General features: G+C 61.4%; 1 protein-coding gene across 1 annotated transcript; it reads right to left on the bottom strand.

The window, feature by feature from the left end:
• Window positions 1-1,884: 1,884 nt before the first annotated feature.
• On the bottom strand, window positions 1,885-17,195 carry GRIN2C (glutamate ionotropic receptor NMDA type subunit 2C). Its single transcript, XM_055700978.1, has 13 exons — window positions 16,777-17,195; window positions 12,198-12,621; window positions 9,923-10,518; window positions 9,317-9,431; window positions 8,520-8,731; window positions 8,224-8,392; window positions 7,734-7,887; window positions 6,265-6,390; window positions 5,952-6,181; window positions 5,556-5,716; window positions 4,842-5,029; window positions 4,023-4,255; window positions 1,885-3,638 (listed from the first exon to the last, which is right to left on the bottom strand). The coding sequence occupies exons 2-13, from the start codon at window positions 12,603-12,605 to the stop codon at window positions 2,238-2,240; spliced, it is 3,993 nt and encodes a 1,330-aa protein (XP_055556953.1). The 5' UTR covers window positions 12,606-12,621; window positions 16,777-17,195; the 3' UTR covers window positions 1,885-2,237.
• Between the last annotated feature and the right edge of the window lie 5,415 nt (window positions 17,196-22,610).

The raw sequence follows: 22,610 nt of genomic DNA, 5'->3' as shown, positions 1-22,610 counted from the left end.
AGGAGCAGCTCAGCCCTTCCTTGGTCCGGGATGGGGGGGACTGGGGGGGTCACGCATCTCCCACCCGCGCCGGGCTGCTCATTGCTCCGTGCCCCATTCAGCTTTTCTCCCACCAGCGCCCAGGTTAGTGCCTGGCACCGGGAATGAGATAAAACTGGTGCTCTTCCATCTCAATTAACATATAAAGATGATTATGCAAATGCCACCATGCAAATGCACCCATCCCCAGGGCCACCTCCCCGGGAGCACCCCCAGCACCCCTATTTCCCTTGTCCCTTGCTGCCTTCAGCCTCCACAGCAAAGCCCTTCAATAAAGCATGAAGCAAATCCATTTGGCCTCTGCTGAGTCACCGGGGACATCACTAATTAATTTAAAACGTGGGTTGAGGATTTTTGATATTTTTTTTTCCTTTCTCTCTTCTCTGCTCCCTTTTGTTCTCACAGCCCCAACCTTGGCTCGGGCTGGCCCCCAATCCTGAAGGTGTAGCTGTGTGTGTTGGCTTCCTTGGGCCAGAAAGTCACAAATTGGTGGGGGGAAGGTTCCCCAGGACACACTGGAGCCTCCTGGGGACCAGCCTGTCACCCCTGGGGGCATCTGGGCCACCCACCTGGGGATAGCTGCCCAGGGCAAATGGGTGCCATCCCCTGGGGCAGCCTGGCAGGGATCCCCTTGCCTTCAACTGGGTTTATTTATTTATGGCCTTTATCTAATACACCAGCACCTCCCTCCCTCACCACAAGGCTTCAGAGGGGCTGCCAAAGCAATTAAGAGACAATTGCAATGATAAATAAGTAAAGGGAATTAAAGTGCTGGCACTGGTGTGTGATGGCAGGCTGGGGGCGGGGGAGGGGAAAACTGGCTGCATTTAACCCCAGGCAGATGGGTGGATGGGTTGTCAGACAGATGGGTGGCCAGATAAGACATTGCCAGGGCTTCCAACCCTGGGCCACCCGTGGCCAGGCCCTTCCTGACCTCTCCGGGGGTTTGCAACCACCCCTGGGATGGGGCTGGGGGCTCTGGAGCCACCCCTGCCATCGTCCCCTTGCTGTTACTGGCCCTCGGTGGCTGCCAGCAGCCCCGCCAGCTGCTCTTAAATAGGAAAAATAAATATGACGAAGCTTTAGAGCAGCTTCCTGGGGGAGGTTGTTCATCCAGGTAGGCAATGTCAAACCAGCCAGAGAGAAGGGCTGTGGGTTGGCATCTCCCTGGGAAGATACCATGGGCAGTTTTCCATAGGATTATAGCCCCAGGATGGGTCTGGTACCGGCGGGCAAAGCCGTGGCTGCTGGCCCCGGCCCGGCAGCCTCAGCTCCTGCTTCCCAAATCCCTTCTCCCCTGCCTGGTGCTGCCTGAGCATCACGGCTGCCCCTTGCCCGCACCCCCGCAGCCCAGCAGGGAAAGGGCTGTGTTAGACGTACATCAAGTGAAGAATTAAACCCAGCTCATCTATCGTACCTGATTTATGGCTCCATCAGCCCTGGGAAGGTGGGAGGATTTTTTTTTTTTTCTCTTTCTCATTCCCCCACAGCACACCTTCCCAGGGCTGCCACGCCATGCTGCAGCTCCCCGCTGGGCTGCTGATTTGGGAGCATCACTTACTGACCCGAGCTCACCCCCATCCCTGCCCAGCACCTCCAAACCTGGGCAGGGTGCCTTAAGTCCAGCTTCAGTGCTCGCGGTACAGGCTGATGTCTCCCAAGTAATTATCCCTCAGCGCGGTTTAATGAGTTGCTGTTTTCCTTGGCCTGACTGCTGCCGGTGGGATAAGCCTGTGTCGGGGCTCAACAGTAGAGACACAAATAGGGAGGCGGTGCACAGGACCACGAGCATCCCCGTGACAGGGGGTAAAGCCAAGGGCAGCCCCAGGCTCACCACCAGAGGATGGAAGAAGGGTCCCCAGCTGGTTGAAAATGTCTCTTTAATGACCTGGACATGGCATTTTGAGTCCTTTGAGTGAAAATAAAATGTGACGGCAACACGGCAGCAATGCGCTTGGCATCCCCAATGCTAGCCCTGCCTGTGGGGAGAGCCCGAGCCAGCACACGCCAGCCCTCGCCAGGCTCCTCTGACCCCCCCCAAAAGCGCACGGGACCCGCCGAGCCGCTTGGAGCATCCCGCTGCCGGCCACGCAGGACCCCGGGAGGCTGGAGCCCGGCCGGGAGCCGTTGGCTGGCCCGTGGGGCCACCCGGGCAAGGGGCAGGCAGAGGGGTGCGGACACCCCCCTGTCTCCCCCCGTCACACCTCCGACTCCAGGCTGGAGATCCGCCGCCAGGACCCACCAGTACAGGGACTTGTCACCCCATGGGCCACCAGCGGGTCCCTCCTCTCCGTCCCCGCCGCCCGCAGCAAGGCCAGCTCCCCACGCCTCCCGCAGTCTCTGCAGCCGCTGTCCCAGCGCCCAGCTCCCCGGCTGCATCCCGCTGGCACCCCGGGGTGCTCCCGGGGCAGCGGGGACCCCTGCGAGCGGTGTCCCAGGTAGAGGCCCCGGTTGGCATAGGAGTTCATGCAGGCGTAGGGCGTGCACGCCGGCACGGTGGCACGGGGGTTTTGCCGGCAAGCCTCCCGGTAGGATGGCAGCCTGGCCACAGGTGAGCGCGGTGCCAGCCGGCCAGCGGCCTGGGGACAGCGGGGCCCACAGCCGTAGCCGGCCTCAGCTTCGGGGAAGAGGTCGGGCACGTTGGCGCGGGTGGGCGCACGGGCAGCACCGCAGTGCCGCAGCCCCCCGGGACAGCGCTTCTCGCCCCGCTCCCCGGGCGCCCTGGCCGAGCTCGCCCATCGGCTTGGCTTCTCCCGCTCCACCACCGCAGTCTCCGGCTCTCCCCTGGCTCTGCAAGTCCTGGTGGCTTTTGGGAAGGCGCCGCGAGGGCAGGATGGAGGCAGGAAGGGGCTGCCCACCTCCCGCCTCTTCTCCGCTGCCGACAGCAGCCGGGGCAGTGTCCCCGAGCCCCCGTGTCCCCCGTCCCCCTGGAGCAGGGGGGGGTTCTGCAGTCGGTCCCCCCGCCCTGCCGGCCGCTTGTGCTCCCTGTAGATGTCCGGTGGTGGGAGGTCCCTGGGGGATGTGGGGGGCGGGAGGGGAGCCCCGACATGGTTCCCCACCAGCACCTGCTCCCCAAAATCCCCCCCTGGGGAGGTCTTCACCAGGAGGTGGGGGAAACCCACAAGGGCTTCATCCCCCACACAGCCACCCCGAAACTTCAGGGGGTGCAGGAGGCGGGGGACGTGCTCATTCGCCCCTCTCCACTTCTCCTCCCCAGGCAGCCGGGAGTCCACGGGGATGGGCTGGGGCAGCGGCAGCCCCAGAGGAGCACCCTTGGGAGGGCAGGCTCTCCCCAGCCTCTCAGGGGGGGCCAGGTCAGAGGGGGGGGCCCGGTGGGCACCGGTGCTGTTCTGCACCACGAGCTGGGGTGTCCTCAGGGAGAAGGTGGTCTGGAGGTGCTCACTGCGGCTGCTCCAGTCCTCGATGGTGCGGGTGGCCTGCTCCAGCGAGCCGCCCACACTGGCCGTTGACACCATCTCCTTGGCCGCCTGCAGCATCTTCAGCACATTGGCCTGGGCTGAGCTGGTGGTGACGTCAGGTGTGGGCGCCCGCCGGGGGCTCGCCAGGGTCTGCACTCCATTGAAGCAGCTGTAGATGCCCTGTGGAGGGAAGCAGGGGGACCCCCACCATCAGCAGGGTCACTGGGGTCCTGCAAACATGAACCCACCCTGATAAGCCGAGATGATGCTGCTGAGGCTGAAATGTCTTGACAGCACTGATGTCCCCTCCCCAGCATCCACAGTGCTGCCAGGGTGGGTGACACCATCCTCCATCACCCCCTTCTCCAGGGATGCTAATACGGGGTCATCCCCAGGGCTAAGCCCTTTCCCCAAATCCTGGCTTTTCTCCCCAACCATCAGCACAAACATCTTCAGCCCCTCCCATGTGGGTCAAAGGGATGATGTCCACCAAGCCGTGCCCAACCCCATGACACTGTGGGAGGACACTCAGGCCCCTCAAGAGCCCCTGGCAGCATCACTCACCCTGCTGATGGCCAGGAGAAAGTCAAGCTTGTGGGACTTGGGGACAGAGTGACGCAGCTTCCAGTAGACAAGGTGCTCCCAGGCAAAGACCAGCAGGCTCAGCCCCATGGCCACCAGCAGCATGTAGAAAACCCCAGCCATGTTGTCGATGTCCAGCTTGCTGCTCATCACTTCGTTCTTCTCATTCTGGCAGATCCCCGACAGCCAAACTGTCTCCAGCTTCTGGGTCTCGCCTGGGGCCAGACACACACAGCGATGGGGGGGGTGAATGTGCCCCCCCCCTGCCCTGGCATCATCTCCCCTAGCACAGCCCCTGCCCATCCCCACCCCTCCATGGCTGGAGGGACAGAAATCATCTCCAAGCCCCCAGAGCTGCTGCCCTTGGCCTGAGCATCCCACCAGCCACTTGGCTTCTCCAGGGCCCTCTCCTGCCTCTGTCCCCCACCCATGTGCCAGCCAGCTGTGCTCACTGTCCCCTTCCCTGGCTTCTCCTCCTGACCCTCAGATTTTGTGCGTGGCCATCTCCAGGATTTTGCAGCCTGAAGGAAGATGGGGGACCCCAGGGGAATCACACACACACACACTCCCCCCCCCTCCCCCCACCCCAGCAGCGGTCAGCTGGAGAGATGCTGCTGGAATTAATGTTCCCTGAAAGGAATTGGTGGAGAAGCCCCTCAGTGGCATCCTGCAAGGAACCATGGAGGCTTCACAGGGTCTGGGGGCCAAAGCCATGCCCCCTGGGTTAATGTGGAGGGCAGGGGTGGGGTGAGGATGGGGGGATGAGGACAGGGCTAGTGAGAAGCTCGCCCAGGCACTCACCATCTCCCAGGAACTGGAGCAGAGCCAGGTCGATAGCTCGCTTCCAACGCGAGTCCTTCTGCAGGGCGATGCCGTAGCCTGTGGTGGCAAACACCTTCCCGCTGCCGATGGTCACCAGCTTGCAGCCCTCGTCCTTGCCCGCCATGTAGTTGAGCACCGCCGCATCGTAGATGAAGGCGTCCAGCTTCCTGCCCCACCGATGGGAGGGAGAGTGAGGATGGGGCCGGGGTCGGAAGCCCTTTTTGGGGGGCTGTACCTCATTTGGGGGAGCTCTACCCGTTTTGAATAGCTGTAGTCCATTTGGAGGGGGTTGTGTCCTTCTTGGGGGGGTCTCTGCCCCATGTTGGAGAGCTTTAACTCCTCTGGGGGGGGGAAGTACCCAAGCTGGGCGGGGGGGGCTGTATACCTTTTGGGGGAGCCATACCCCACTTGGAGCTGTATGAGCTGCAGGGTGTCGTACCCTGTCTGGGGGGGCCCGTATCTCATGCAGGGAAACCACACAGAGCCATATCCCATCTGGGAGAGTTGTGTACCCAGCCTGGGGAGTCCACACCCCACTGGCGGGGGGCTGTACCCCAGTTGAGGAAGCCCTACCCCATCTGGGAGGCACTGTACCCCACCCCAGGGAGCTGTAGTTCATTTGGGGTCCTGTATCCCATTTGGAGGAGGTGTACCCCAGCTCTGGGAGCCATACCGCATGTGGGGGAGCCGTACCCCATTTTGAGGCTGGTGAGGGCATCCTCCACGGAGCGCTGGTTGTACTTCACCATGTGGGTGTGCATGTCAGGGTAGTTGCTGCGGATGTTCCTCTCGGTGCTGCCATTGGGGACGGTGCCGAAGCGGAACGGGGGGTACTGCTCCTGCGGCTTCTGGAACTGCAAAGGGGAGCCCCAGGGAGCGGCATCACATGGCATCCGTGTCCCTGCTGTGTTCCCTGCCGTGTCCCCTGCCACGTCCCTGCATGTCTCCGGCACGTCCCCCCTCCCCACCAGCAGCCCTCCACCCGCCCACCCATGCCCAGCCAGCTGGCAGTGACATGCAGCCCTGCCAAGTTTTCACCACCCCAAAAAAATTATTTTTTAGGGATCCCAGCCCGACCGTCAGCCCCACCTTCCTGTCACTCAGCCCTGACACGGTGTCGATGTACTGCTCCTGGATCATGAAGGCAGCCAGGTTGGCAGTGTAGCTGGCGAGGAAGATGACGGCGAAGAAGGCCCAGATGAGCACCATGATCTTGCTGGTGGTGCCCTTGGGATTCTCGATGGGCACCGAGTTGTTGAAGACCAGAGCCCACAGCAGCCACACCGACTTGCCAATGGTGAAGGAGGGACCTCCAGGCCCTGCGGGGACAGGGGACAGAGGGGACAGCCGTCAGCCCGGCTGGAGATGTGTGTGTCCCCCCCTCCCACCTCCTCCAACTCACTCTTGGCACTGGTGAGGTTCTGGTTGTAGCCGACGGGGCTGAAATACTCAAACACGAAGACAGTGACAGCCACCACAGTGAGGCACATCACAAACATCATGACCCACACGGCTGGACTGTAAGGCTCTGCAAAACAAGTGGGACTCCATCAGCTCCCCCGGACACTCTACAGCGCCCTGGGGACCCCCAGCAGCCCTCCCTGATGGATGGGGCTGTCCCTCCTGGGAGGGGAGACCGGGGCTGGCAGCACTGCAGCCGAGCAGATGATCCACAGGGAATCAGGAGGGAACGGGGATGCTGTGAGGTGGGGGGATGCAGCCATGCTTCTCTGCCTAAGCAAAATCAGCCTTTCATCAGTGGGGAGATGCTAATGAGATGCTGCCCGTGTCCAGGGTCATCCTCAGGAGCGTTTCCCATGGGATCATGGGTTGTCCCCCAGATGGCTCTGGCCATGGGACTGTGCCTGCACTGGGCATGGGACCAGCCCCTGGCTCTGCTCAGCCCCTGGGAAAGCCCCTGGGAGCTGGGGGTGGGCAGCGAGCCCCCGCCTGCCTGGGATGAGCTAGAACAGGGTGGCAGGAGTGGTGGAGATGCATCCAAGCCCTCAACGTGCGGCTGCCGAGGTCCATTTGTCAGCGCGTCCTTCGCTGTCAGGGAGGAGAGGCCTCCCCTGATGGGGATGCGGCTCATTAGCGCAGGAGGCAGGAGGCGCAGGGACCGCAGACCCTGGCCCTCCGGACCGGGGCGGGATGCTCCGTCTGTCCCCAGGGCCGGGGAAGGTGACCCCTGCTTCAGGGGGAGGTGGGCCCCGCGGTGTGCAGGGGACAGGAGGGGGAAGATGTGCCCAGGCTGGCAGTGTCCCATACCCCATGGCATCCCTGGCACCCACACCCCTGCGCACCCTCCCGGTGTGGGAGCCCTGCTCCAGCTGAGCCGGGATGCCGCTGCCGTGCCCTTGCCGAGGGCCGGGAGCCCTGCCGAGCTCTCAGGCTGAATTTCATGATGACCTTGGCCAGTCTCCTCCCCTTCCTAGGCTGCAGCTTTGCTTTTTTAAAACTCGTTAAATAAAACTTTTAGCAGCGGCAGTTTCCTGCCCCAGCTTAGCCACAGGCTCTGGTGACGGTGGCAGAGAAGGGGTCCCCAGAGCAGAGCTCAGAGCTGGCAAATACCCACCTTGTCTTCCCCCCCCCATCCCTGTCCTCCCTCCTCCACAGAAGTAACGAAGAGGAGGAAACCTCCGATCCCAGCTTCCATCTCCAATCCCAGCCTCCATCTCCATAATAAAAGGATTATTCAGGTGAGGGGCGGAGGAAGCCCCAAAGCCAGCAGCACAATCTCCTTCCCTTATGACTCGGTGGGTTTTTTTTCTCCTTACAAGTTATTTAAAACTGAATAATATTTCTAATTTGCATTTTCTGGAAGCATGGGATGAACCCACAGCCAGACAGAGGGAGGGGCGCACGGCTCACCCAGGAAGGCAGAGGGGGAGACGGTGCCGTTGCTCCTGGCCACCATGACGCTGATGCCCGTCTCCACGAAGGGCACGGAGAAGTCCACGATCTCAGAGCGCTCCTCGTTGATGGTGAGGGAGCCAATGGCCATGTCTGCACGCTTGTAGTACACCTGGAGAGGGGGCAGATGGTCTCAGGATGGGCAGATGGACAGGTAGAGGCACCCAGACCACCTTCCCCAGGCATTTCATCTCCAACATTACCAATCTTTACTTTTGTCTTTTTTTTCTTAAAACAGTAGCTTCTCAAATGACCAGAGATACTAACACAACCAGCTGTGGGAGTTGTAAATGTTTGGCTCATTTCCTCATTCTCCTGGCACAGCTCGTGCCAAACTGTCCCTTGCTCAGAGTCCCACCACAGACACCACCTCCAGCAGGAAAGCCGGAGGTTCTCTGGAGTGGTGCCCCCCAGGGAGGGCCAAAGTTGGGGTCTGAGCCATGCCCACCTCACCAATCATGCCGTTCCACACCCCACGGACAATCTTGCCATGTTTGCCGTTGGTCACCAGGTAGAGGTCATAGGAGAACTTCACCGCCTTGGCCAGCTTCTTCAGGATGTCAATGCAGAAGCCCTTGCAACACAGCTTGGTGTAGGGATCCACAAGGCCATCACCACTGAAACCATGCCGGGGAAAAAAGGGTTGGACCAATCAAAGATGCTCGGAGCACCCTGATGCCTGCTGGACACCACGTGCCTGGGAAGCAGTGGCCAGAATTGCCCAGCTCCATCCTCACTGCTCACCTCTGGGAGGAGTTGGTCTGCTTGCGGCAGGGCACAGTATTGCGCACGCAGACCCCGGTGCTGGGGTCCGTGTTCTCCACGATGACGAAGGGTCTCTCCTCCAGTGTGGCCACCGTCAGGTGGCGGTTATCGGCCACGGGCTGCAGGAAGGAGCCGTAGCGGGGCCATACCGGGTACTTCATGTGGATGATGCCTTTCTCCCACTTGCCCACCTGCCCCCAAGGGAGAGCGCACCGTCACCTCGGCGAGGGGCTCTGGGGGTCACATGGGGTCCTGTGTCCATCCTCCCCATGCCTTTGGGACTCGTTTCTCCTGGAGCATTGTCAGGCTGGAGCTCAGCCATGGTGAGACCCACCTCAGCATCCCTTCCCCATGCACCCACTCACCACAGGGTGAGGTGTTTCCTCCTGTGCCCCAAGCGCTGGGCTTGGGTGAGCACAAACCTGGCCAGATTTCACCCAAAATACTTTCAAACTAGAAAAAAAACACCCTCCATGCAGTTTGTTTCAGGTCTAGATGTTCCACTGCTGTTCTCCAGAGGTGAGCAGTTGCATTTTTGCCTCTTTTGGAAACTTTCAGCCAAATTGCAGGGAAAAAAACCCAGTTCTTGGCAGAGCTTTGGTGCCCAGCATTGCCACAAAGCCCCACCTTGCCACCATGGGTACTTTTGGTGCCAGTCACAGGTTTTGCAATGGACAACCTGCCCCAGGGTGGGACTCCAGCCTATGCATGGCCCCAGGCTCACCCTGCCCACCCCCCCTCCCAGTGTGCCCATCCTGGGGGGTCCAGGGTCCTACCATCTCCCAGAGCCGATGCTGGTTAAGCGAGATCACCACCATGGTGGGCCTGACCAGGTAGCCGCCTTCATTGAAGGAGAAGTCCCTGTGCTCCCACGTCACATTGAGAAGGTGCCTGGTGGGACACAGCACCCATAAGACTCTGGCTGTGCAGCTTAGCCCCGTACAGCCTTCCTCCTCCTCCTCCTCCGGCTCCACTGGGCTGCCACGGGCCCCATGGAGAGATGTGGAGCTGAGAGCTGGGGATCTCAGGTTTAGCCACTGTGCAAGAGGCAGCAGGGAGCTGGAGAAAGCCCTGCCAGCAAGGAGGCACTGCACAGACTGCCACAGCAGCCCCAAGCGCACATCTGCACTGTGAAGCAGTGCCATGAAACCCCCCCTGAGACCCCCATGGGTGCCGGGTCGGAGAGAAGCATGGGAAACTGCAAGGGCTGCTCTGGAGAGATGCTCCAGGATAAACCCAGCCAAGAGGCGTGGACCACCAGCAGCAGCTCAGCGAGCATCATCGCCCCAGCCTGCCAGCTCCATCCTCCACCTCCTCTGCCCCTTCCCTCTTTGTTTCCCCATTCTGTTTCATGCCCATCCCAGTGCCCCCCCGAGCCTTACCGGTAGAAGCTGCTGTTGGAGGTGGTGGCTCCACCAGGGGCCTGGCAGTCCCGTCCCACCTCCGGGAGGTAGCCATGGGCCCGGAAGAAGCTGGCTGCCCCCATGGCAATGATGGCCACCCCATCCCGCACCTTCTGCCGCAGGCTCAGCTTCCAGCTCTCTGTCACCACACTGATGAGGCCGACAGGGAAGGAGGCGGGTGGTACCTCCATGTTGCCCACTGACAGGCTGGGCACGATCCAGACGTAGCCCGGCCCCACCAGGCCAGCTTGCTCTGCCATGGCAAAGAGGTACTCAGCCTCCTCTCGTGAGCAGTAGACAATGAGGACCTGGGCATCGATCTGCCGCAGGAGCCGCTGCGTCCTAGAGCTGCTCCGCTCCTGGCTCATCTCGAAGGTGAGCACCTCCTGCAGCTCCCAGCCAAAGTAGCTGGCGTCCGTGAAGGAGCGGATGACGTCCAGGAAGATGTTGTAGCCCGGGTAGAGGCTGGTAATGACAGCAAAAGAGCCCCAGTCGTATTCCTCCAGCACCTTGAAGATCACCTGGATTTGCTGCTCGATGGAAACACCCAACTGCAGGAAAGCCGAGCCGGGCTCCTGTGGGAGGAGAAGGAGTCAGGGGCTGCTCTGGCACCATGGTCCAGGTGTCTTGTGCCCGTGCAAGCCACCTTGAACTTGCCATCATGAAGGGTTCAAGGAGCCATGATCTGGCATGGTCCATGGGCTGGAGACACCCAAAATGGGACAGATCCTGTGGCAGTCTCCAAGGAACATCATCCCATGCAAAGGGTCAAGCCCTGCAGCCTCTCCTCCATTTCTCAGCTTGTTGACCAAAAATTCGTCCATCCTCCAAAGGAGACCAACAATTTCTCCTTAAACCAGGAGAAGGAGGGGGACAAGGGCTCTGCCAGGAGTGTAAATCCCATCCCAGCTCCAACTCACTACCTGCTGCTGGAGCCTGTGTGGCTCCTTCCCTCTCACCCCATCTCCCCAGCCATATGGCCTCTCATTAGCAAACCTTAATTGATCTGATTCTGTCTTAAATGATTCAGCGAATAGCATTTGCAGAAGGTCTCGTGCAGGCAGTGGGGTTTTGCAACCCAGATCCCCTCCTCCTCCAGAGGAGGAGTTTTTCCAATGAGGCTGGTGGTCCAGCTGGAGGGGTGAGCCCCAGGGACTCCTTCTGGGGAGTGGGATCTGCTGGGATCCTTGGACGCATGAGAGGAGGAGGAAGAGGTCGAGCCTCAGACAGGCCCCTCCACCACCCCTGAAATACCCCTGGAGAAAGCTGCAGAAAAACATGCCGACCACAGCAAAGCCATGGCTGTTTTCCAGTTGCGTGGGGCTCCACCTGAGCCCCCTGCACCCACCTCAGCCTACTGCACCCACCCAAGCCCCCTGCACCCACTGCAGCCCCTGCCACCCACCCACAGTGAGCAGCACCTGGGGTGGTCCAGGAGCACCTGTCGGTGCAGCCAGTGCTGCCGAGGTGCCACCCAGGGGGTTCAGAGCCCCAAACCTCTGGGCGAGTGGAACATGAAAGCAGAGGAGCGGCAGGGTCTCCAGCCCTGGGGGCTGCTGCCATGGGAAGGGGCCAGCACTGGGACCCCTCCAGTGCCCAGGCTGGGATGAGCAGCCAGGGGACAGAACCCAGATCTCCCCCTCGGGAGGGACTGGAGCCTCACCACAGCCCATCGCAAGCTGCCCAGCACCCTCCAGCCTGGCTGCAGCTCTCCCTGCCGCCAGCACTTCCCGGCAGGCAGGTGACAGTGACTAGTTGACAGTGACAGTGTCTGATGCCAGCGAAGAGGAGAGAAGCTAAAAAGCCTTTTTCAGCCCGTGGTGCACCTGAGATTGCTGCCACAGCCGAGCGAGGCTTCTCCACGCTGCCTGCCCAGCCATTTCAGGGCTGGATTTGGCCCTGGCATCGCATGGAGGGAGGAGGATGGGGACGTGCCAACCCTGCCACTGCCCCTGCAGCCCCAGTGCCACTCCAGCACCCCACGGTCGGCACAGCCTGGAGGGGACAGCAAGCAGGACACCAGGGAGGGTCCCTCCACAGGGCACTGTAGTCCCCTCCCTGAAGTCCCCTCCATGTCCCACCGCCCCAGCCGGCCACGCTGCCACAGCCACTGCCTATTCCTGCCCACAAGCCCTGCACTGCAGCCTGGCAGCTCCTCTGCCCTCCAGCATTTCACATCCCATATCCACCCCTCTCTAAGAATCCCTCATTTCTCTCACCCCCCCCTGGAAATAACCCGTAGCGAATGCCTCACCTTCGGGGTCAGGACCACAGCAGACCCCCCGCTGATGCTGATGACGGGGACCTGGGTCTGGGAGGAGATGAAGTCCAGGATCTGGGCCACGGCCTCTGTGCCGACGTTGTCCTCAAAGACGATGCCGTGGATCTTGTGGCTGGCAAGGATGTTGCAGATCTGGGTGAGGAGGGTGCTGGGGTTGGTGTTGTTGACGATGACGGTGATGGGGTGGATCTCCAGGGGCATGTCCAGGAAGCTCTGGGGACTCAGGCGGGAGCGGATGTGCAGGGGGTAGGACGTGCCCCCAAACACCATGGCCACGTTGACCACCGGCTCCTCGGGGCTGGGCAGCAGCAGGTCTGTGAAGGCAGCTGAGCAGCCCAGCACCATCGACAGTAGCAGAGCGTGCGCCGGCGCTCTGCCCATGTCCACCGCCACGTCCCTGCTGGGACAGGACACAGCCCCTCGCATCTGGCCACCCACCAGGACCCCCAGCCCCACTCACCTCAGCCTGCCCCGCAGCAGCACCAGGGTGGGTTGACCCCAGGGAGAAAGGGGAACCTTCATCCTTTGGAGGCTGCATGTGGTGAAGGGACAACCACAGGGTTGTGCCCACCACCCACCATGCACCCAAGTGCCACATTCCTTGTCCCCAGTCCCACCAAGCACTAAACCTTCCCAGCTGGTTGCCCCTTCCCACCACCACACCGTCCCCATCCCACCACCACCATCCCCCTCCCAGTCCCATTGCCTTCCCACCCCATCCCCTCTCCAAAAGCCATCACTGCTAGGATGCTCCTTATTGCCCCTTCAACCGGGAATGGGGACAGGAGCGAGAGGTGACAGGAGGAGCTGGCAACTCCCTGGTGCCTCTCTCCAGAGCTGCCAGCCACCTTCCATATTTAAAGGCTTTGCCCTTGAGGGAGGGTTCAGCTCTGCAACCCCCATGTTGGGATTTTGCAAACCACACAGTCATCGGGGCAGCTGGTCCCCTGCCTGTCCCCCTGCCTGTCCTCTGCCCATCACCCTTCCCCAGGGCCCTTGCTCTCTCCCCACAAATCCCAACAAAAGCACCTGCCTGGCCCTTTATCTCCAAGTTTCCCCCCCCAAGACACCACCCTTCAGCTTTCCCCCCTTCATGCCTCTGGTGTGTGTCCTGCCTGGCACTGCCCACCCGGCTGGGACATGCGCCGCACTGCGTCTCTGCTGGCTGTACCCCAAAGCCAAGGTCTGGGGGAGCGGGGTTTGGGCACATCCCCCCCTGCCAGCTCCCCAGGTCCCCACTGACTATGATTGCTCAGCCCGCACTAGGCAGGGTGAGAGCCCCCGGGGGTTGGGGGGGAGCACACGTCCCTGCTCACGGTGATGCACCCCCGTGCTGGAGCTCACCCCTTCCTTGGAGCCTGCCGGCAAAACCAACCCACGGGAGACCTGTGGCCGGGGGGATCTGAGCCCCCCTGTGCCCTGTTGCACCCAGGGCCGTTGCTCCGGTGCCACACCGGGCAGCAGGGAGGGGGACAAGCAGCCCTCCACGGTGGCACCAGCCACACGCCAGTGTCGCTCCATGCAGCAAGATGCCAGCTGGTGCTCAGAAACGTCACTTGCAATTAAAAGCTGCTGTTGCTTAACGTGTTCCTCGGCATGGCCGGAGGAGTCCCTTGATGAGTCCCAGATGGTTTCGGGGTCTGCGCTGCCCTGGGGACCTGCACCCCAACACCACTCTGTGCCACAGTGATGGACAACCCCTCGGCACACTGCAAAAGCATCGCCAGCGTTTTGGACTGAAAACGCAGGAAATAAACCCAACCACTGCCCGGCTGGGGACTCTGCAAGAGCTGCTTGGTGTGGATTTGAGCACCAGGGCTGCCTGCTCCAGAGAGACGGGGGACATGAGCCCCACATCCCCCTCCTGCACCCCATGGGTACTGGGAGGGCTTGGGCACCCGGACGGGCACCAATGCTCACCAGGGAGCATCTCTCCTGGCCAGAGGGGTTTCAGGAGGGGGATCATCCACACCTAGCACCCGCCATCACCCAGGGGGGGTTCACCCTGCCCCGCTGCATCCCCCCCTGTCCCACACTGCAGCCGGCCAAGCTGCAGGAGCCACGACACCACACCGATGGCTGCAGCCAGGGCCCCTTGGCCGGAGAGGGTGGCAGGTGAGTCATGCCATGCTGGCAGCGTCCCACGCTCCGGCACGGCCAGCATAACGGCGGGGCAGCCTGCGCTGCCCGCTCCTCGTTGTGAATTCCCAAGTATTTTTAGTCCCATGATAAATAATTCATCGGGAATCCGGCATCAGCTATCCGAGCAGAGAGGAAGGGGAGCAACACACCACCCAAAACAAACAGAGCTGCTCTCCTAGCGGCTCTGCCTGTCTGAGCCCTCCTCAAGGACGTTTAAATATACCCTGGGCCCTTGTGGTGACTGATCGGGTTTGCTTGTTCCAGCCCTGGCACCTCACCCATCCCAGACCCTTATCCTCCTCTTCCTCAGCCCAGCTCTTCCCCGTGCTCAAGAGCCTTTTCTAGCACCAAGTAACCCAAGCACAGGCCAGCAAGCCCCTCCCGTGATGCCAAACACTGCTTCCCAAGGCGTTGCTCCACTCCTGGCTGTAACTGGGAGTGGGTTTGAGCAAACTGGTTTCCCGCCAGACTGAGCCGCAGGTGGAAAACAACCCTGCCCCTTGCAGCCAGAACACGATGGCAATGGCAGAGGGGAAGGTGGCATGGGCACATCGCATCGCTCAGCCATGGATGAGATAACCAGGAGGTTGGATTTCCATCCTTCCCCAGGAATCTGGTGCGGTTGGCCAGAGCCAAGCCGCTCGCCGCAGCCCTTGGCGGCTGTGGAGGAGGATGGAGGGGTTTAGGGCCAGCAAGCCCGTGGCTGGCAGGGGCTCCGTGCACGGGCTGGAGCCAGGGCTGCTCCAAAATGGCCGGATTCAGGATGCAAAGAGCAGCCAGCTCCTCCAGCCCAGCCGATTCCATGCACTTCCAGCTCGTCTTTTCCAGGAGCAAGCTAGAGGGGTGTAGGAAAATGTGGGGTTTGGGGGAGGATGAAGGTGAGGAAGGCAAATTGCAGGGAAGTGGTAGAGGCAGAGGAGAAACTGAGCCCATCCCTGCCAGAGCCGGGGCTGCTCTTGGGCTCCGCACAACACAGCAAAGCCCCCATGGACTTCAAAAAAAAAAAAAAAAAATAAAAATCACATTTTTCAACCTCTTGTCGCAAGCACTGCAGATTTGCTCCTTTGGGAAAAGGCCTTCCCAAAAGGGACGTTTTCCAGCTGGGCAAAGGGCTGGTGGCCAGGCTGGAGCAGGAGGAAGGTGGCCCCAGCTGGGAGCACAGGCAGGGCAATGCCACCTCCCGGCAGCCTCCCCAGGGACCAGGGGACACCCACAGAGCCACCCAGTAGCTTCCCCACTTGGGTTTTGTTGCTTTCAGGTGGGTTTGAACAGGTTAACCCCTCTCCTGGGCACGGCTTCACCTGACACACGAAACACTCGCAGAAACCTCTTGCTAAAGGCACCAATGGAGCCCTTACCCCCCACTACTCCCTGAAATATCATTTTAATGCAACAGGGAAAGTTTGCTCCTAATTTTAAACCTCCTTTTTGCCCTCCCTCCATCCCTCCCTCCCCTGCTCCAAGAGGGGGAGAGCTCATGCAGATATTTTGACCTCAGGAAAGGGAGAAATAAAATGCCAAAATGCAACATATCTGTAACGAAAGAGAAACCTTATCCCCCCCCCCCCAAAAAAAAAGCCTGCAAGCCCAAAACCAGAGGGAAGGCGCAGCCTGCACCAGGGGAGGGGGAACCACTGCCGATGGATGGAAAGGACGGAGTGAATCTGAACCTGGCAGGGGCCATGTGGGGAGGACAGGGGGCACTGGGGAGGCTACCGGGTTGTGCCAGGGCTTGTCATTGTCCCCAGTGGGGGACACCCCTGTGGAGCAAGAAGACCTCCGACGGAGCCCCCCAGAAGGAAGCAAAGCAGCAAAACCTCCCCAAAGCCAACTCATCACCATCCCCGTCCCCATGCAGGGAGAAGCACCGGCAGCCTCCGGCAAGCACCGTCTCCTTTCAACCTTCATCTGCCACCACCCAGCACCACCCTCCTCATCCTCATCACCCTCCTCTTCCTCGCCCGTGCCTCCGACAGCAACAGTTGCGGGCCGGGGGCTGCGGGCTGGGGCGATGGGGGGCCCCCCGCATACACACGCACCGAAACGCAGCTTAAAAAGGTCGAATATGGATTAACCAAAAATAAACGCCAAGTGTCCTGCCTGCCGCTGGGTTACGCAAGGTGGCGGGGGGGACACAGGGCTAGTGGCACCCAGGGAGGTCTCCCCTCTTTTTTCTGCCTCCCACCCACCCCAAACCCCCCCAGCACAGCGCCCGAATAGCGGCTCGTTCCCATCCTTGCCCGGGACGGGAAGTGGGAGCTCTTGGGGATGGGGGGATGCTGGGGTAGAGGGGAATGGCCACAGCAACCCCCCCGCCCCCCCAGCCCACCCCTCCAGCCCATCCCTAAAAGTTCTCGGCGACGGCAGAGCCCGTCGGGGGCCGGTTGCCCCCAGCCCGGCCGGTACTTACGGGACCGCCGCTGCTCGGTGCCTACATGCCCCGCGGCTCCGGCGGGGCTGCGCGTCCCCCCGGGGGCTCGGCCCCGGGCAGCTCTCCCCTCCGGCGAGGCAGCCCCCCCCGGCAGGATCGGCCCCCGCCGCGGCTGGCGGGGGGGACCGGCGGCTGCCGTCGGTCCCGGCTCGTCCTTGGCGGCGGCGGCGGCGGCTCTGCAGCGGCGGCTGGAGGCAGGGACGGGAGCGGGGGAAGGAGGGAGCGGGAGCGGAGCGGGTGTGCACGGGGGGGGGCCCGGTGGCAGCAGGTGTCTCGGCGGCCGCCGGGCCCCGGCAGCCATCTCCCCCCCCCACCCCGCGCCGGGACCGGCGGGGCTGGCCCGGGCGGGACGGCCGGGAGGAGCCGGCGACCGGTGGGGAGGGCTGAGGGGATGGGGGCACGGGGGGGGCACGGGGGCGGTGGGGAGGGCTGCGGGGATGGGGGCACGGGGGGGGCACGGGGGCGGTGGGGAGGGCTGCGGGGGTGGGGGAACGGGGGGAGAGGTGCGGTTATGGGTGCCCGGGGGGGGTGGGGATGCGGGGATGGGTGCCCGGGGGGAGAGGTGCGGTTATGGGTGCCCAGGGGGGGGTGGATGCGGGGGTGGGTGCCCGGAGGGGATGCGGGGATGGGTGCCCGGGGGGGGCGCGGGGGCGGTGGAAGGACAGGACGTGTGTCCTCCTGCCTCACCGCAACTTCGGGGCTGGCCGCCAGCCCCGGGGAGTGGGGAGGGGGAGGCGTGACGGGCAGCCCTCCCTCCAGAACCTGCCCGCCTCCCTTGCACCCAGGGCTGGCTCCAGCGCTGGGGAGGGCAGGGGGCAAGCCCCCTCCTTGCTTCGTCCCCCTTTTTCCCCAGGAGGAAAAACCCACCGCAAAATGGCACAGCTCTTACAATGCACCCACCCACCCTCCACCCCCCAGGAAGAGCTGGAGGGGCGCAAGCAGCTGCGGTTGGACACCCACCCACACACCCCCAATAAATAACCTCCAGCCCTTTGCTAACCGAACCGGTGGGGTCTGGCCAGGTGCCCCCCAGCTGGTGCAGGGCAGCCCCAGGGTCCCCATCGGTCACAGGGAGGGGGGGTGACACAGGGCAAAGCCCCCGCAGGCAGCAGCAGCCTCCAGCTGTCACCAGGGCCAGTATTAAAGCATCAGCTGATCCCGCAGCACTGGTTTAGAGCAAGCCAGACTGGGGTGGGGGGGTAAGGGGGGAGATCCAGCAAAGGAAGAGGGGGGAGACGGGCAGGGGCCTTGCTGGGGTCCCCTTGCCCCCAGCTGGGTGCTCAGTCCGCCCCCAAACTAGCCCATGCTCTGCAGCAGAGCTGAATTCCAGCCCTGCCAGGGGTGGGGGGGCAGCTGCTCCAACACCTCCCGGTGCCCCGGCTCAGAGCCATGGAAACACTGGGCATCGCCCTGAGAGCATCTGCCCGGCTGCCGGTGTGTGTTGCCAGCAGCACCCATGCCCAGGCACTGCCCTCCTGCCTTCCCCAGGGGCAGATGCCCAGCTCGGGGACACAGCCATCCAAACCCAAGTTATTTAGAGCTGTCGGGTGGCTGCCACCCAACCTGGCACCACAGCCACCTGCAACAGCATCCCTGTGGCTGCTGGGGCCTGGAAAGGCCGTTTACAGAGAGGTTTCAACCTACCTAAAAACCTGCTGCCTGCAGTTAGCCAGGAGCTGCCTGGTGCTGGAGCTCCCCAAGGCAGCCCACTGTCTGGGTGCTGAGGATGCCCCCGCAGTACCACAGGGTTGCCAGAGATGCCAAAAAAAGGGAGGAAAGGGAACCCCCCCACACACATTTTGGGATTCATTTTAATCCCTGTAAAAGCAGCACTCGGTCTCTCTTGCAGAGCTCAGCCAAATCTCCGAGGCTGCTGCAGTGCAGGGCTGGGGGCAATGGGGGATGCAGGACCTTGGACCCCTCTCTTGGCTGCTGTTGGCTGCATCCTGCTGCCCTGGCTTGGGCAGCCCTGGCTGCCCAGTGCTGCCCGACCCTGGCAGCTCTGCCTCTCTCTTGCCCAAGGATAGGAGATGTAAGGGTTAGCAACAGGTCCTCCCATCCATGGTCGGGTGTGACTGGACCTGGGGACCAGCTTTCCAGGGATCTGGTCCCCTGGAGCTGCCACAGAAACCCTGGGTGGCTCCTGTACCCTCAGTGCCCCCGAGTCACCCTTCCCAGGACCAGCTGCTCCCCGGGCTAGATCCCTTAGGGAGTCTGGGCTCACACCTATTTCAGCCCCAGTGATGCTTCATAGGGAACATATTTCTCAGCAGAGCCACCAGCACCCAGGTGGGACAAGGGGGCAGCAGCAACCCCCCGGGGACAATACCCAGCTCCTCCATCACACCCATGACCCTCCAGCATCCCCTGGGACATTTAACCTCCATCACAGCCCAAAACCCACACGTGGAACAAACAGACAAACCCAGGTCCGGTGCACAGCTGGAGGGTGTCTGCAGTGGGGAGAAGCAGTGAAGGGTCACTACCGGTGGTGACACGCATGCCCGCTCCCTACCCCCCACCCCCCCCCCACCCCCCACCCCCACCCCCGACTCCTCTCCCTTAGGAGTCAAACCCAGCCAAACCCCTGGCCCGCGGCTCTGGCTCCTCCTCGCAGTTCAAAAACAAAACCCACAACAGTTTTCTGGGGGAGCTGTTCTGCAACCATCAAAACACCTTATCTGAGCATTTAAACAACAAAAGACCTTTTTACGTTCAAAACAACTGCCCCGATGGATGCAGAGGTTTGGATTGAAAGAGAAGCACCAACAGCACCCGGGATGAAGCCCACAATCCCTGGAGGCGCAACTGGACTTTTCCTCCTGGTTGGAAACCTCTGACTTCCCCAGCCCCTCGGTGCCACCCTCTCCGGAGATGCTGTGCCCTCTTTGCCCGGCTTTCTGGGCTGGGCAGGGATAACAAAAGCACAAAGCTGCCTTCCCCCTCCTTCATGCCCCGCTCCAGACAGCTGGGTTGGTACCCTGGCACGGGACCCTCAGCATCCCAGTGAGTCCCTCACCCATGGCACAGCCCAAGAGGGACCTCAGCCAGCTTCTCCATCACCCTGTTACCTTTTCCCAGCATCTTTTCTTGCAGAAAGCTCTGAAAGCAGGTTGATAAATGCAAGGCGCCGTGCTCTGACAGCTCCTGGTGTGCAGCCACCTCCTGCAGGGAAGAGGCCAGGGGAGAGAGGGGGACGTGGGAGGACTGTGTCGGGAGGGATGTTAGTCCAGCTTTGCACTAACCCATCCAGCCCAACACCAGTGTCCGAGAAGTGCCTCAGACTCTACGCAGGCTCCTTGCATCCCGCTGCAAGCCCACCAACATCTTCCATCCCACGCTGCGGTAAAGCCCCACACGGTGCATCCCACCCCAACCCCCTCTGTTTAGGCCCCCCTGCCCTGCAGGGTCAACGGGAGCCCATCAGCTCCCAGGCCCCTATCCAAAACATCCACCCCCAAGGCGCACCCACAGATGAGGCAGCATCGCAGCTCGAGCCAGTGTCTTTAATATCTCCAGTTCTGCAGGGCAAGCCCCCGCCATCAGCCTCCTAACTGAAGGAGAAATTTGGCCAAAGGTTTTTAACTTGGTGCATCCTAAACCAGGAGTTTGGGAAGGAGAGGACCTGGATCTGTGCACTGCCAGCACAAAGCTAGAGCTGGCCCTGGAAGGGCAGGTGGCCAGCTGGGTGACACGGCCCGCTTGGGCTGTCCCCAAGGGTGTCTGCATCCCACTAACGGCATCCGACACCGGACAGGGCAAACAGCACCATGCCCACAGGTCCCTCTGCCAGAGCTGAGTCTTGCAGGTGACACTTGTGACATCTGAGATTAAGCCCCAGACCTGCACCCACCCCAGACCTGCACCCATCCCGGACCTGCCCATCGGCTGCCAACTCCCAGACGTCTGGCCAAAAATTAAGAAGGTCTGAGCCCAGCCGCTCCTACTCCTGGGCACCCACCTCGCCTTGTCCCACCTTCCCCATGCTGCCTTCAGCTCCTGGGGCCACCCCCAGGCACCATCCACACCCCCCAGGTCTGCTCCATCCCATAAGGGCATTCAGGGCTTTGGTGCTGAAATAGCCACACAGAGCTGGGCAGCATCTTGGGTCCCAGCAGCCACAAAAGCAATTGAGGCAGAAAGCAGAGCAAGGCCACAGGGATGGTGCAGTGCACGGTGCACGCATGGCATGGATCCAGCACAGCTCCGCTCCACTGCCACCCAGTCCCACCCTCACAGTCATTAAAGCGGCTGAAATAAACAGGGATGGTTTCATTCCTCGTCCTGGGGTGGCATGTGCCTGCAGGACTGCCCCTGAGGTTGGGGATGAGGCAGCCAAAGCCAGGGAGTTGAAAATGGAAATTTCCCAGGAAGGGAGGAAATCATATCTTTCTGGGGAGTTAACCAGCCCTTGCCCTCCAATAACTTTATTTGCCGCTGTCAGATCCCTAAATAGCTCCTAGAAAGCAGCTGCTGGAGTTTACATCTCCTTCACCTCTGCTCCCCTCCTGGCCTTGGGAGATGGATTCTTGCAGCCCCGATTTCCAAAGTAATTCACCCCAAGTGAAGAGAAAGCCACCCTGCTGCTGCTGCGGGACCCCCAGCAGCGCCTGCCCCAGCACAGTCCTCTGACCGCAGGCAAGACTTCGGCGAGCGCAGAGCCTGGGGAAGGTTGGACATGGAAACCGTGAGCTGCTGGTGGGTCTGGAGCCAAGGATGTGCTCGGGGTCCTTTCGGAGAAGGGGTGATGTTGTGCCAGGAGGGAAGCAGTTGTCTGGGTAACCCACTCCAGTGACCCCAGAGGTTGGTACCCTAACCCGTTCGCCATCCCTGCCCAGGGCTAGTGCTGGATCTAGAGAGAAGAACACATGAAGTATGAGAAGATGTGCCCGGGAGAGCAAGCGGCGAAGGGAGGGTACACGCAGGGACCGATGCTTGTGCTCGGCCAAAGCGCTGAAGTCAGCACTCTCCGGAGCCATCTGTTCCCGACGAAGCCCCGGCGCAGACGGACTCGTCCAGGCTCCCGGCAGCGGATGCCGCAATTCAGTGATTCATGCAGTGAGGGGACGGCATAAAGCCGGACACCGCCTCTGCGGCCGCGCTAACTCCAGGGATGGGGCTGGAAAATTATATATTAGCCACGCTGTGGAGAAGCTTTTATCAACTATTTTTCTGTTCGTGTGAGTTGGCTTTCAAATGACAGCACAGCTCTTCACTGCAGGGCCAGAGGCCTGATTCAAGCTGGTTATTCCCTTATTCCAGAGCACAGGTAACCTCCTGCTTCATGGCTCTAAATGCTCATTTGGAAAGGCCAAGTTCAGCAAGCTGCCTATTAGCAAAGCCAGCGAGAGCCTCTGCTCTTGCCTCCCAGGTGTAATTGCAAAATGCAGCATCAACAGGAGCTTCTGAGGTGTCTCAGACCTGCTTCTTCCCTGGATTACTCCAAGCTTCCTGGCAGCCCATGCAAGGCAGCACCCCAGGGCAGAGAAGAGCTAGCCTGCACAGCTCTGCAGACAAGGGAAACTGAGGCACAACAGCATAAAGCAGCAGGAGGAGGTTGCAAAGACCCAACTGAATAGCATTTACTGTCGAACCAGCCCACCCCAGGACAAGCTCTCTCTCCTCTGTACCAGCCTGGCTGCCTTTCAGAGCAGCACACACGAGGGCAAGGAAAGCGGCGCAGGGAGCTGCGGGAGGGGGCCTGTGCAGCCTTGCCTGGCCGGTCTCGAGGCCATCCCTCACCAGATGCTGATCTCCACCAGCTTTGTGCAGCCTCATTAAAGCTAGGCTGAGCCATAACTCACTGGAGCAGG

Source organism: Falco cherrug, chromosome 1, assembly GCF_023634085.1.
Source record: "Falco cherrug isolate bFalChe1 chromosome 1, bFalChe1.pri, whole genome shotgun sequence".
Taxonomy (NCBI): domain Eukaryota; kingdom Metazoa; phylum Chordata; class Aves; order Falconiformes; family Falconidae; genus Falco; species Falco cherrug.
This window is presented reverse-complemented; position numbering and strand designations above follow the sequence as displayed.